We start from the raw sequence: 13,297 nt of genomic DNA on the forward strand, positions 1-13,297 counted from the left end.
CCTGAAGTCCAACATCTAAAAGCTTTCACTATCAATGCCAGCCTGAGTTCTCATTGCTATCCGGCCATGGTCGGTTTACCTGAAGTCCAACATCTAAAAGCTTTCACTATCAATGCCAGCCTGAGTCCTCGTTGCTATCCGGCCATGGTCGGTTTACCTGAAGTCCAACATCTAAAAGCTTTCACTATCAATGCCAGCCTGAGTCCTCATTGCTATCCGGCCATGGTCGGTTTACCTGAAGTACAACATCTAAAAGCTTTCACTATTAATGCCAGCCTGAATCCTCATTGCTATCCACATGGTCGGTTTACCTGAAGTCCAACATCTAAAAGCTTTCACTATTAATACATGCTTTAGTCCTCATCCCTACTCAGCCTTGGTAAGTTTGCATGAAGTTCAACATCGAAATGCTTTCACTATCAATGCCTGCTTCAGTCCTCATCCCTACCCAACCATGGTAAGTTTACCTGAAGTCCAATCACTTTCACTTTCACTATTAATACCTTCTTGTCTGCAGTCCTACCCGGCCATGGTAAGGTACCTGAAGCTCAACATCGAATAATTTAATTATCAGTGGATGCTTGAATCTTCAGCCCTTCCCAGCGATGGTAAGTTCACCACAGTGCAAACATCGAATGTATTTCACTATCACTGACTGCTTGAATCTTCCGCTCTACACGGTCATGGTATGTTAACCTGAATCACAACATCAAAATGCTTTCACTATCACTTACTGCTTTAATATTCAGACTTACCCGACCTTGATAAGTTTACTACAGTACAAACATCGAAAGGCTTTCATTTCCAATGGCTGTTTGAATCTTCAGCCCTACCCGACGATTGTAATTTAACCAGGACAAACATTTGAGCCGCGCTCTGTAATAACAGTTCTTAATACATGTGCGTAAAGTTTTGTCACAGATTAGTCTGTGCATTCCATACAAGCTATCATGAACGACCCACTCCTCTTATATTGTATTTTCGTTTAAACGAAGTCTCTAAACGAAAATCAAGGTTAGACGAAAAGTAATATTAGGCATGGCGGTCACCGTGGCGTAGTGGTGTCCTACTAGTGATCGGGAGGTCACGGGTTCGATCTCCACGTTGAGAGCGTTCTTTAGATCTCCCCCATAGACCACCTACTACTGGTACTAGTCCTAGGAAACGGACCCAAGAGCATTTGAAATAAGCAGTTAGTACTTTTTTTTAATGAAATCGATCTAAAATGATTGGGTTTAAACTCAACATGCACTAAGCAGTGTTTTCAACTTAAAATAATGATTTTACAGACTAGCCTTTCATCTATAACAGGCGAAGTTCCAGAAAGCGTTAAACATGGGCCGCATTGTAGACAACAGCGAAGCGAAAGCGTGGGTCGTTGCAAATAGGATGAAGCCGGACGAAGTATCCGTCCAGTGCTTCCCAATGTACTCATTGTTGCTAGCGATGAACCAGCTCGAGGTGGATTTCTTCAGCCTCGATGTCGAGGGGGACGAACTTCGCGTTTTGCAGACAATACCTTTCGATAAGGTTGACATAAAAATGATGACGATCGAATACATACATACAGTGGGAAAAGAACGGGGTCTTAAAAATTTCGTGGAACCAAAGGGCTACGATAGCCTTCTGCAGATGTCGCGATGGGATTGGGGTGTTAATGACATCATTGTTAGAAAGAAGGGCCTTAAGCATTGGCCTTAAAGGTTGGGGTTGTATGGGGAGAAGGGGGCTTTATGGCTTGATATTTTGTTTTGGGTCGGGGGCTCGGGTGTTATTCAGGGGGAAGGGGCCGGTTTGTTATTTTCGGAGTGGCATTAGTAAGAAGGGTCTTCATCATTAGGGTTAAGTTTTTGGTTTGTGTTATGTCTTACAACTCATTTTTTGGATTTTTTATGGTGTAGGGTCAGTGATTAAATAAAGTAATTGTTCTGCATTAATTGGAATGGGAAGGGGTAAGTGATTGATCTGCAGAGCCAGACACAATCATCAGCTTCATGAAAGGTCGTAGGAAACTAGATTGGTTGGGAGGAGTATATGGGTCAATAATAAAAGAAAGTCTATGCCCTGGTGATTAATGTTTATATTCTTACTGTAGTATGAATCGTGGGGACAAAATATTCCATTCTTAATGTTGTACAAATTGTTCGTGTGACTCAACCATGTATTCTTCGTGTAGTATGCATCGTTGAGACAAAATATTCCATTCTTAATGTTATACACATTGTTGATGTGACTCAACCTTCCATTCTTAATGAAGTATACGTCGTGGGGACAAAATATTCCATGCTTAATGTTATACAAATTGTTGGTATGACTCAACCTTTCTTCATTCTTAATGTAGTATACATCGTGGGGACAAAATATTTCGTTCTCAATGTTGTATAAATTGTTGATGTGACTCAATCTTTTATTCGTAATGTATTATGCATCGCGGGGACTAAATATTCCATTCTCAATGTTTGATAAATTGTCGAGACTCAACATTCCATTCTGAATGTTGTATTTAGTGCTGTGGTGACTCAATTTTCCATTCTTAATGTTGTACTTATTTGTGGTTACTCAACATTTCACCCCATTCTTTATGTTGTTTTTAATGTGGGGACTCAACATTCCATTTTTAATGTTGTACTACTTTCTGTGGTGACTCAACATTCCATTTCAAATGTTGTATTAATTGCTGTGGTGACTGAACGTTCCATTGTTTATATTGTATTAATTGCTGTAGATATAAGTGCCATACGTTCTTAGAAACATAAACCGTGTATATTATGTAAGCATTGATGCCGATCATGCATTATGCCATTTATGTGACATTTTTTAGCTCGACTTTTATATATGAAATATATATAGTAGAGCTATCCTACTCACCCCGGCCTCTGCGTGAGCGTGCAAATGTTAGAGTTTGCGTAGCACACCAAATATTCCTATGTCCCTTTACTTATTGAATACTTTTTTATCAACATGACCCAACCTATAAACAAGAGCAGACAACTGTGTCAAGCATTTTGTTAGAATTATGGCCCTTTTTCACTTAGAATATGCATATCATTGATAAATCTATGTTAAAGTTTGCGTACCACCTCAAATATTTTCAATGTCCCTTGACATATTGCTTTAATATTTTGCATACTTCTTTACCAACATGACCCCAACCTATAAACAAGAGTAGGCAACTCTATCAAGACTTTTGTAAAAAATATGGCCCTTTTTCACTTAGAATATGCATATTATTGATAAATCTATGTTAAAGTTTGCGTACCACCTCAAATATGTTCAATGTCCCTTGACATATTGCTTTCATATTTTGCAAACTTCTTTACCAACATGACCCAAATCTATAAACAAGAGCAGACAACTGTATCAAGCATTTTGTAAGAATTATGGTCCTTTTTCCATTTAGGATATGTATATTATTGATAAACCTATGTTAAAGTTAGCGTACCACCTCAAATATTTTCAAAGTCCCTTGACATATTGCTTTCATATTTTGCAAACTTATTAACCAACATGACCCCAATCTATAAACAAGAGCAGACAATTGTATCAAGCATTTTGTTAGAATTATGACCCTTTTCTGTCTTATTGTCCCCTACCGGTTTCACCGGAGGGGAATTATTGTTTGCGCTCTCTGTGTGTCCGTCCGTGAGTCTGTGACTCTGTGACACTTTTCTGGATCCTGCGATAACTTGATAAGTTCTTAATATTTTTTCATGAAATTTGAAACATGGATAGATGGCAATATGGACATTTTGCACGTCATTTTATTTTGTTCCTACGTCAAAAATTCTGGTTGCTTTGGCAACAAATAGACTAGAAATACTGCTGAAAATGGTGGTTTTCCGGATCCTGCGATAACTTTTAAAGTTCTTAATATTTTTTCATGAAACTTGCAACATGGATAGATGGCAATATAGACAGTATGCACGTCATTTTATTTTGTTCCTACGTCAAAAATTGTGGTTGCTATGGTATCAAAAAATAATAATCTGAAAATGGTGGAATTTCTGACAATGGTGGAGCCGGTAGGGGACCATATTGCTTGACAATAGCACCGGTTTCACCCGAGGGGACTTATAGTTTGCGCTCTGTGTGTCCGTCCGTGAGTCTGCGAGTCTGTCACACTTTTCTGGATCATGCGATAACTTGAAAAGTTCTTAATATTTTTTCATGAAACTTGAAACATGGATAGATGGCAATATGGACATTATGCACGTCATTTCATTTTGTTCCTACGTCAAAAATTCTGGTTGCTATGGGACAAATAGACTAGAAATACTGCTGAAAATGGTGGTTTTCTGGATCCTGCGATAACTTTTAAAGTTCTTAATATTTTTTCATGAAACTTGCAACATGGATATATGGCAATATGGACATTATACACGTCATTTCATTTTGTTCCTACGTCAAAGTGTTGTTGCTATGGCAACCAAAAAATAATCAGGATACCATTACCACGAGTCCCCAAACCCCCAATGGAATAATTATGCTTCCTTTAAAAGGGTAAATTCAAGTTCATGCTGATTGAGACAATGGTAACGTCCGGATACTATTACCACGAGTCCACAAACCCTCAAAGGAATAATTATGCTTCCTTTAAAAGGGTTAATCAAGTTCATGATGATTGAGATTTTATATAATGAAATGAATAAACGCCAGGATATTTGAATAAATATTTCAGGTAAATAGATGCGATATTTCTTGCAAAATGTGTTTCACTTTTGAATGCATCTACAGGTTTATACGGTAATCTGGTTCAGGAATATACGGCCATAGCGTGAAATATGTTCAAGATTTCAAAACAGGTTAATATGATGCAATACGTGGTCATCTGTCAATTTTTTTTTTAGTGTCCGCTCCATTGCACACAAGTTGTGTATGTTTTACAATTGTATGGGGGATATGCATGTAAGCAAGTCTGTAAATGTGCACAAAACATATGTCCTAGACAGTGGACGTCCCTCTCTGTTCACAACTTGCCACAACAAAGTTACCGTTGAGGCTTTTGATCCAGTATTTGTCAGAAATATAGATGATGACAAACTGTATTTGTCGTTAAAAGACAGAGATTATTTGAAAACCATGTAAAGCCATAAAAATGAAGCTGGAATATGGATAGTTCCTCTTCCAGTCAAAGAGCCTAGATAGAGACGTTGCCTGGGAACAGAGACCAAGCCCTGAAAAGGGCTAAACTATTAGATTTGAACTTGCGTAAGAATCCTGTTAAGGCTTAGCAATTTACCGAGTTCATGGATAAGATTTTCAAAAATGACCATGAAGAAATTGCACCCGAGCTAAAAGCATGTGAGGAATGTTCGTACCTGCCTATTTTTGGAGTGTATCACCCGCAGAAACCAATCCAGATAAGAAGATTTTGATTCGTCCGCTACATTCGAAAGCTTATCCTTGAACTCTGTAATGCTAAGCGGGTCTGATCTGACAAACAAATTGATAGGAGTGTTGATGAGCTTCAGACGAGAGGTTGTGGCGGTCGTTGCAGACATAGAACAAATGTTCTACTGTTTCAGTGTTCTGAAGAGCACAGAAATTTTCTCAAATTCTTTTGGTACGAAGGCAACGACCTAGGCAAACTTCTGGTTGAATACCGCCTGTGTAAACATGTCTTTAGGAATAGCCCATCCCCAGCTGTTTCAACATATGGGTTAAGAAAATCAGTTGAAGGTTGTGACGCAGACGTTCAAGAGTTTTGTACGAAGAGACTTCAATGTCGATGATGTCCTTCCTCTAGGGGTAGTACTGCTGAAGCTGTTGACTTGCTAAAAAGGTCTCAGGCGGCATTGGTAAAATTTGGTTTACGTCTGCAAAAAAATTGCTTCAAACGGCCTTGAGGTTTTGAAATTCTTCCCAGCAGATGATTTGAACAAGAATCTCAAAAGTGTAGATTTTGACAAAGGTGATTTTCCTTTATAACGTAGCCTTGGTGTGTCTGGGTCCTGAGTCGAGATTCGTTTGTTTTCAAGGTTGATCTGTCTGATAGGCCTCTTTCCAAAAGAGGTGTTTTACCAACGGTGAACAGTGTATTTGTCCCCTTAGGTTTTGTTGCCCCTGTTGTCATCCTTGGTAGATTGGTCATCGGAGATGTCGTTTCGGTGTGCAGTGATTGGGATGATTCCTTGCCAACTTGAAGCAACGTGGGTCAAATGGAGAGCTGATTTACGAAACTTAACGGTTGTTCAGATTACTAGAAGCTACTTCGGTTGGTCACTACAAAGCATGGACAGGGTAGAGATGTATGTCTTTTCAGATGCATCAGAGTCTGCAATAGCAGCTGTCGCATACCTGGTTGCGTTTCCAGTCTCTGATGAGAGAAGTGTTGGTTTTTTTTCTGAAAAGGCCAAAGTTGCACCCGCCAGTGGTCACATTATACCCCGTCTTGAATTGTGTGCTGATGTCCTTGCAGTTCAGATGTACAAGTCTATATTAGACAAAATTGATATGGATTTTTCAGATGTTAGGTTTTTCATGGACAGTCGTATTGTGCTCGGTTATGTCAATAACCAGACGGTTTTTCACGTATGTGAGCAATCGCGTTTAGAAAATCAGAAACGGTAGTAGCCTCTCGCAGTGGAGTTACATTTCATCAGAGTCAAATCCGGCAGACGTGGGTAGCAGAGGTATTGACCCGGTCCATCTGACCGACAGTCTCTTGTTAAAGGGACCACCTTCCCTTTACAGATATCCCAAGCCTATACCCTAGTTTTTTCCACTTTTTAGAGCCAGATTCTGACTCAGAAGTACGGCGTCAGGTTACAGTATCTGCCACCAGTGTAGATTTCCAATGTAGACAATCACTTTCTGACAAGTTCAAGAAATTCTCAACTTGAAGTTCTCTTATTGCAGCTAGAGCAAAGAGTCAAAAAGTATAGTCCTATTGTGTCATTGAATTCCTTCTTGGATCAGGATGGTGCATATAGGTAGTGGGCGGCTCAGTCGCAGCGTGAAAAGTACCCACTCATCTTACCATGCAAGCATAATGTAGCCAAACTTTTTGTGAAGCATTACCATTGTCATGTTCAGCATCAATGTCGCCATAACACGGAAGGTGCGGTCAGAGCTGCAGGGTTTTGGGTCACTGGCGGAAAGTGTTTGGTACCATCAGTTCTGCACCGTTGCGTGAAATTCAAGAAATTGCGTGGCCAGTTTGCATGTCAGAGGATGTCGGACTTGCCATTCGACAGAGCTGAGGAAGTCGCCCCTTCCACATACACTGATGTTGATGTTTTCGGTCCTTGGCATGTTACCTCTAGACGCACTCGTGTAGGCCAGGCGTCCTCAAACCGATGGGCAGTAATTTTCTCCTGTCAAACTATTCGGGCTGTGCATATAGAGGTCTTAAATGACATCTCGTCCAGTAGTTTCATTAATGCCCTGCGTACGTTTGTTGCAGTACGTGGTAAGGTCAGACAGTTTCGCTCTGACCGAGGGACCAACTTCGTTGGGGCCACTGACAACAAACAGGTGGAAGCAATGCCTTCCTCAGGAAGGCAGAGTCATTTTTTATGTTTAACCCTCCTCATAGTTCTCATATGGGTGGTTCATGGGAACGCATGATAGGGCTTGCTCGTCGCATACTCGAGTCAATGCTAGCAGATGTGAAGAATTTGACCCATGAAGTCCTTGTTACTCTTATGGCTGAAGTAGCTGCCACAATGAATGCTCGACCCATTGTTGCTTTGTTGATGTCTCAAATGATCCATAAATCCAACTGTTCTGTCTCCTTCTGCTCTATTGACTCAGAAACTTCAGTATAACAAACATCCGTTAGGTGATCTTAACGTAAAAGAGTTGTACAAGGAACAGTGAAGAAGGGTTGAGTATTTTGCTGATCAGTTTTGGTTGTGTTGGCGACAAGAGTACCTGCAGTCTTTGCAGCCGAGGCGTAAGTGGACAGAAGAGCAAGACTCTGTGCAGGTTGATGATGTTGTTCTTGTCAGGGATCGCGAAGTTTGTCGCAACATTTCGCCCATGGGTAGAGTTACTCGTGCATTCCCCAGACAAGACGGCAGAGTGCGCAAAGTAGAAGTCGGCTTGATAAAGAATGTAAAACTGACCTGCTATTGTCGACCGGTTGTCGAATAAGTTCCCATGGTTAAAACACAATAGAGCTTGAGGCTCAGAACCATACTTGTAAATAGTCTGTTTTTGGCTCTTATCCAAATTGGTAGTATTAATGATAGTATTAAGTAGTTGTGTGTACACAATTGATATTATGGTTATTTAACCCATTTTAATACACCTATAGATTTACTGTATGTGTCTACCTAGATAGTATATTGTATTCCATGTGTTTGTATGAAATTAGTTTGGCTGTACACTTAAATTCCTTCTTAATGTGTCTACAAATGATTTAAACATAATTTGTTAAATTTGTTCAATGAAAGACAAACTTCTAGCTCGTTAATCAATACCGAACATTGATAATGTAAAGTGTGCACAGCCACATGAAATTAAGGTTTATATACAAAGACTTTACGAATAGGTCTTGTTTTAAGCATTAAGATTTGTTCAAGGGAAATAACCTTGCTGTAGAACTGAAATTGAAAAGGGGCTGCACACATCTAGTATACACGCAGGAGAGAAACCTTACAAGTGTACAGTATATGATATAGACGTTGATGCACATAGGAGAGAATCCTTACTATGAAACTGGACATTGGACCCAGTATCTTTGACTTTATTTAATACTGACACCTGCCTCGCATAAATAGGAATTAAATAAAAATATTTAGTAAGAGTGTCCTATTTTTTTTGTCTTACTGCAGAGACAAGTTATATTTTTAAGTGTTGATGGTGTTTTTATCGGTTAATTGTTAGACATTTATAAATGTGTGCAAAGTATTTAGTGTGCATCATGTGTTATAGTTTATATCTTTTATTATGTTAAGAAGAAATTAGTTTTGTTATAAAGAGTCAAATATTGTGATATCTACAGATATCAGGCGGGGAGTGTGTTGTTATTTAGGCATTCCAGTCAATTAAAACACATTTACCATTCCGGCCATTTAGGATATTTTCACGCATTCACATTCCGGTACAAGACGTACATTGTCGAAGCGGATCAATTGCCTAGCCCTTTCAAAAGAGAGATTTGCCCCCTCATGGTGTAAGTTCTATGATGACAGCTTTATAGCACTATTTTGCAATGTATGCTGGTTCTGTTTATACCTAAATTACCGAAATCGGTTCTGTATTGGTCATGTTTAGTCAATTTTACATCCGCCCGTATTTGAATTGCACCTGCTCTGTTTTGTGCATTCGACTCGTTCGGCCTATAATTTTGTATATTCATGTTAATTTGCCTTGCATTTTAGTGTTTCTAGTCATCTTATTAGTTCTAGTCAAATTATGAATAAGAGTTTATATACTGATCGGTTGTTTTCATACGAAAATGTATTTTTAGCTTCATGTGGCAGAGTTCAGTTAGAATAAGAACGAAACCTTGATGATCTCATGTTTTATATTTGTATACACAAAGTATGTTTATGAAATCCATAGTCATTTTGCACCTTGTTTTAGTTGGAAACTTGGAACTTTAAATGTAGATTTAGTTCTCTTTTATCTGGAACTGCTATTTATTCATTTATAATTAGTCCAAAAACTTATGATGCCTTATGTATTTTTTCAGTCTTTTACCATCACTACGTCATTAATGGCTGAAGGAAAATAAATAATCAAATCAGCAGAAATTTAATGTGTAGAACTTTTCCCTTCACCCCGACGCACCGGTTAACTGTCTGTCGTAGCCGGTAAAGCAGCCGCGTTCTATGGACAGCACAAAGATTGCACGTGCCCTTTTATCTTCATATTTTATCTGCGCGTGTGCTGACATATGGTCTCCAAGTCATAATTAATCACGCTTCACTCCCAAATTAGGACATCGGTTCCCAAGGAGAGAATTCGTATTGTGTCGTTATCACAGAACCGGTTTAAGTTGCATAATCGGAATAAGAAATTAAATCACTGTACATGTTTTTTGCTAAACATTTTAATATGGTTTTATAAAAATACATTATTTTGTTAAATACCAACGCGGGAAACTTATCGACCACCATGTATACTTCTAACCGCGGGCAGTGACAACACACAGTTGGCTTCTTATTTAAGTTTAAAAAAATAATTTAATAGTAGATATGTCCCTTTAAAATGAATTTATGTATTGGAAATAACCCGCTGACATGAAAACGGAGAAACTGTCCGTATGCAACGTGCTATTGGCGAAATATCCACGTACAAGGGTACTTTGTGGATTCATTAGAAGGTTAGTGTTTCAAATATGAAAAGAATATTAATTACTAAAAAATACAGCGCGGATGTAATTGATTGGTACATTATTGGTGAATTTCTTGTCTTTTATTAATTCTTTCATCTGAATTAAAATTATCGGACGAATTTTTGTTAATGAATACTTACAATATGTGCATTTAATTTGCTTTTAATGATGTTACATTAATCGGTTGGAAATATTAAAAGAAGAAAACGTATTTATCTGTCATCCTGCTTTACCCACTGCATATCGTGCCGCACGGCCTGAATTTCAGCCCCTATTAAAGCAAAACTGTCATTGGTTTGTTTATTGTATGCCACCATTGCATTTACAATAAACTGTGTATCTGGATTCATATAAGGCCCTGTGTAAAAGCTAGAAGGTGAAGGTGGTCTGTTGGTATTCTCACCATGGGACGCACCATTTGTTGGCCCTGGATTTATAACATTACGAATGGGTGTGTCGTCGATTATTAAAAAAATGGATATAATAATTTATCCCATCGTGGAGTTTGCTTGAACGAAGTCAATAAATAATGGACGTGTACTATTGGTCGCGCATATGTGTGTTTTTTTCTCTAAACTCTTAAACAGTAAATAATTAAGCTTGTATTTTTAATGTTGTTGTTTTATTTGACAATTTAACAAATACAGATCTTCAAAATATATTTAAAGACAGTTAAGAGCAAAATCGAGAAACTATATGCAGGTTGGTAAGGCTCCACATACATATATTAAAAAACTTGTACTGTCATACATTTTTCGTAACAATTGTATGTCGCCGATTTTTTCATAAGCTTTAACAAACACTGAAGCGAGCATAAACTAGTAAGAAAAGTAATGTTTTGTATATAGACTAAATAATCGTAAATTAAACACTTATTTCACTCCTAATATACAAAACATATAACATTTAATGCGAAATAGTGGCATGATTCTGAACTGTTGATAACTTACTTCCTGTTTTACAGGCATATCGAAATAAAAGACAAACATTCATTTTCTCTTAGAGTAAAGAGTACGAATCTAACTTCTAATTTATATAAATGTTTATATCAATGGTTATATAGTGAAATTCTCCAAAAAGTGTATTTAATGCACTTTAGTAAAGCGCTATTTTGTTTGTTAAATGAGCATTTAATACACTTGAAAAACGCAGAAAAATTAGAACTTAATAGAATACATGTATTCTGTTCAACCTTTTATCCTTCACTAGAACACATAAGTGTGTTAAAAGTGTATTTCCTTTTTTGAAAAATACAATTGCATTTAAGGTGTGTTTTAAGAATATTTTAGATGCATTTGAGCACGTCTTGCAAAAATGCAGAACAAAGTAAAAATACACAACAAGAGTATTAAATGTGCATTTAATGCGTATTACAACAGTGTCTTATGTATACTAATGCCTATTTATGGGCATTAAGATTAATATGGTTTACTTGCGGTAGAAATAATGAATTTCATATTGCTATTACGTCAAGATAGAGCTCAGTGTGCAGTTCAATGTAAATTTTAATTAATTAAAAACACTATGTCACGTTCAAATAAGACAACAATCTTGTAAAAATGTTTAAAAAAATATTTTATATGTTGTTTAACCTGATATACTTATGAAGTGTTACAAATTATTAGTACAATAGACTATTGAACATACAATTAGATTTTACATTATTTTGGATGTGTAATATTATTTTTATAATAGAATATAACAAAAATACGTTCAGAACATGAACTGAACAGTTGTGTTTGAGAAAATTGCTAATATGATGCCCATTCCAAATGTGACGTCTTAATCCCAAATTACTATAGCATAGTGTATTATTATTTTTAGAGTTAAGGGACACGAAATGACGAAATGACATCAGTCTTTCACCAGTCTTTTATAATCAAATTCACGTGTAAAATGGACCATGCACGCAATAATCTGGGACTAGTAGTTCACTCGAACATGAAGAGGAATACACAATTAAACAGTTATGTTTTTAGATTTTCAAGGATTGCAAGAATCATGTGCCAAATATTCATTAGTTTAAACATATTTTATTCCAAGAACAATCATAGTATATACAAAGTATGCATACATAGTTACAACTGATTTTAATGCTTCGAAAATGGATAAGAACGAAAGACCAAGTTTTGTATAGTTCTTCTCCGTACATAGTGTTTGCAAGATTGTAACTTTACGATACAATGGGTGGTAATCATTTTTGAGTAAACATACAATTTGACATTTGAAACAAAAGAAGGAAAGCTGTAATATAGAGGGAAAAAGTTATACTATAAAAAACCCAATCTTTAATACAATTCGAGGTAACGAAAAAGGACAGTGAGACCGGGATCGGACGAAGGAAGCCGATGAAACGTTCCGATATAGCGTGGAACACAGATGTTTGAAAGGTTGCTTTTTGTTACTTTTGATTGTATTTTAATTTGGTGTTTTTATGTTTTGATGTGACAGATAACTATGTGTCAAAGCGTTTACTATGCTTAATATACGTGTGAACTGCATCAAACGAGTGTTTTTCTCAAAGTAAATACTTTCATGTCCATACAATAATTTGTTTAGAGATGTAGGTGCCAAAGGGTTTTTTGCATTGATTAGAACGCATGCTAGAAAATAATGATATACGGTTTCAATAGCTCCACACCTACATATACGGTTTCAATAGCTCCACACCTACATAAGGGTGACTGAACAATATTGCACATATAAAGGTCTTGATTTAATGAACTACGACGAGTTCTGAGTCTAGAATGGAGCATTTGTTGGCGTCTTTTGCCATTGGAGTACAGTAAATTGGGTTTAATAGTATCGCTAGAAGGAGCATTTTAAACGAGTGAAGAGAATAAGCATTACGTGTTTCTAGTGGGAGATTGTTCCATTCTGTTATTGCGGATGGTACGAATGTTACATTTGAATGTTTTCTCCATTACGTAATGGATACGAGCTGTTGCTTAGGACTGTGGCAAGAACTCAAGATATAAGGTACGCCGGTGAAAGGTTGTAAGTAATTGT

General features: G+C 37.3%; 2 protein-coding genes across 3 annotated transcripts in view; both read left to right on the forward strand.

Moving 5' to 3' along the window:
• The window catches only part of LOC127842327 (uncharacterized), a 29,630-nt gene extending 25,198 nt beyond the window's left edge, over window positions 1-4,432 (forward strand). For both annotated transcript variants that reach the window (XM_052371771.1, XM_052371772.1), the window contains one exon: window positions 1,312-4,432. In XM_052371771.1, the coding sequence (XP_052227731.1) occupies window positions 1,312-1,701 (390 nt within the window). In that variant the 3' untranslated portion in view covers window positions 1,702-4,432. The remainder of the gene's footprint in view (window positions 1-1,311) is intronic.
• A 2,741-nt stretch (window positions 4,433-7,173) lies between these two features.
• LOC127840691 (uncharacterized) overlaps window positions 7,174-13,297 on the forward strand; it is a 50,087-nt gene continuing 43,963 nt past the window's right edge. Inside the window, exons 1-2 of the mRNA XM_052369105.1 lie at window positions 7,174-7,502; window positions 11,352-11,367. Coding sequence (XP_052225065.1) covers window positions 7,174-7,502; window positions 11,352-11,367 — 345 coding nt within the window. The remainder of the gene's footprint in view (window positions 7,503-11,351; window positions 11,368-13,297) is intronic.

Source organism: Dreissena polymorpha, chromosome 8 (genome assembly GCF_020536995.1).
Source record: "Dreissena polymorpha isolate Duluth1 chromosome 8, UMN_Dpol_1.0, whole genome shotgun sequence".
Taxonomy (NCBI): Eukaryota; Metazoa; Mollusca; class Bivalvia; order Myida; family Dreissenidae; genus Dreissena; species Dreissena polymorpha.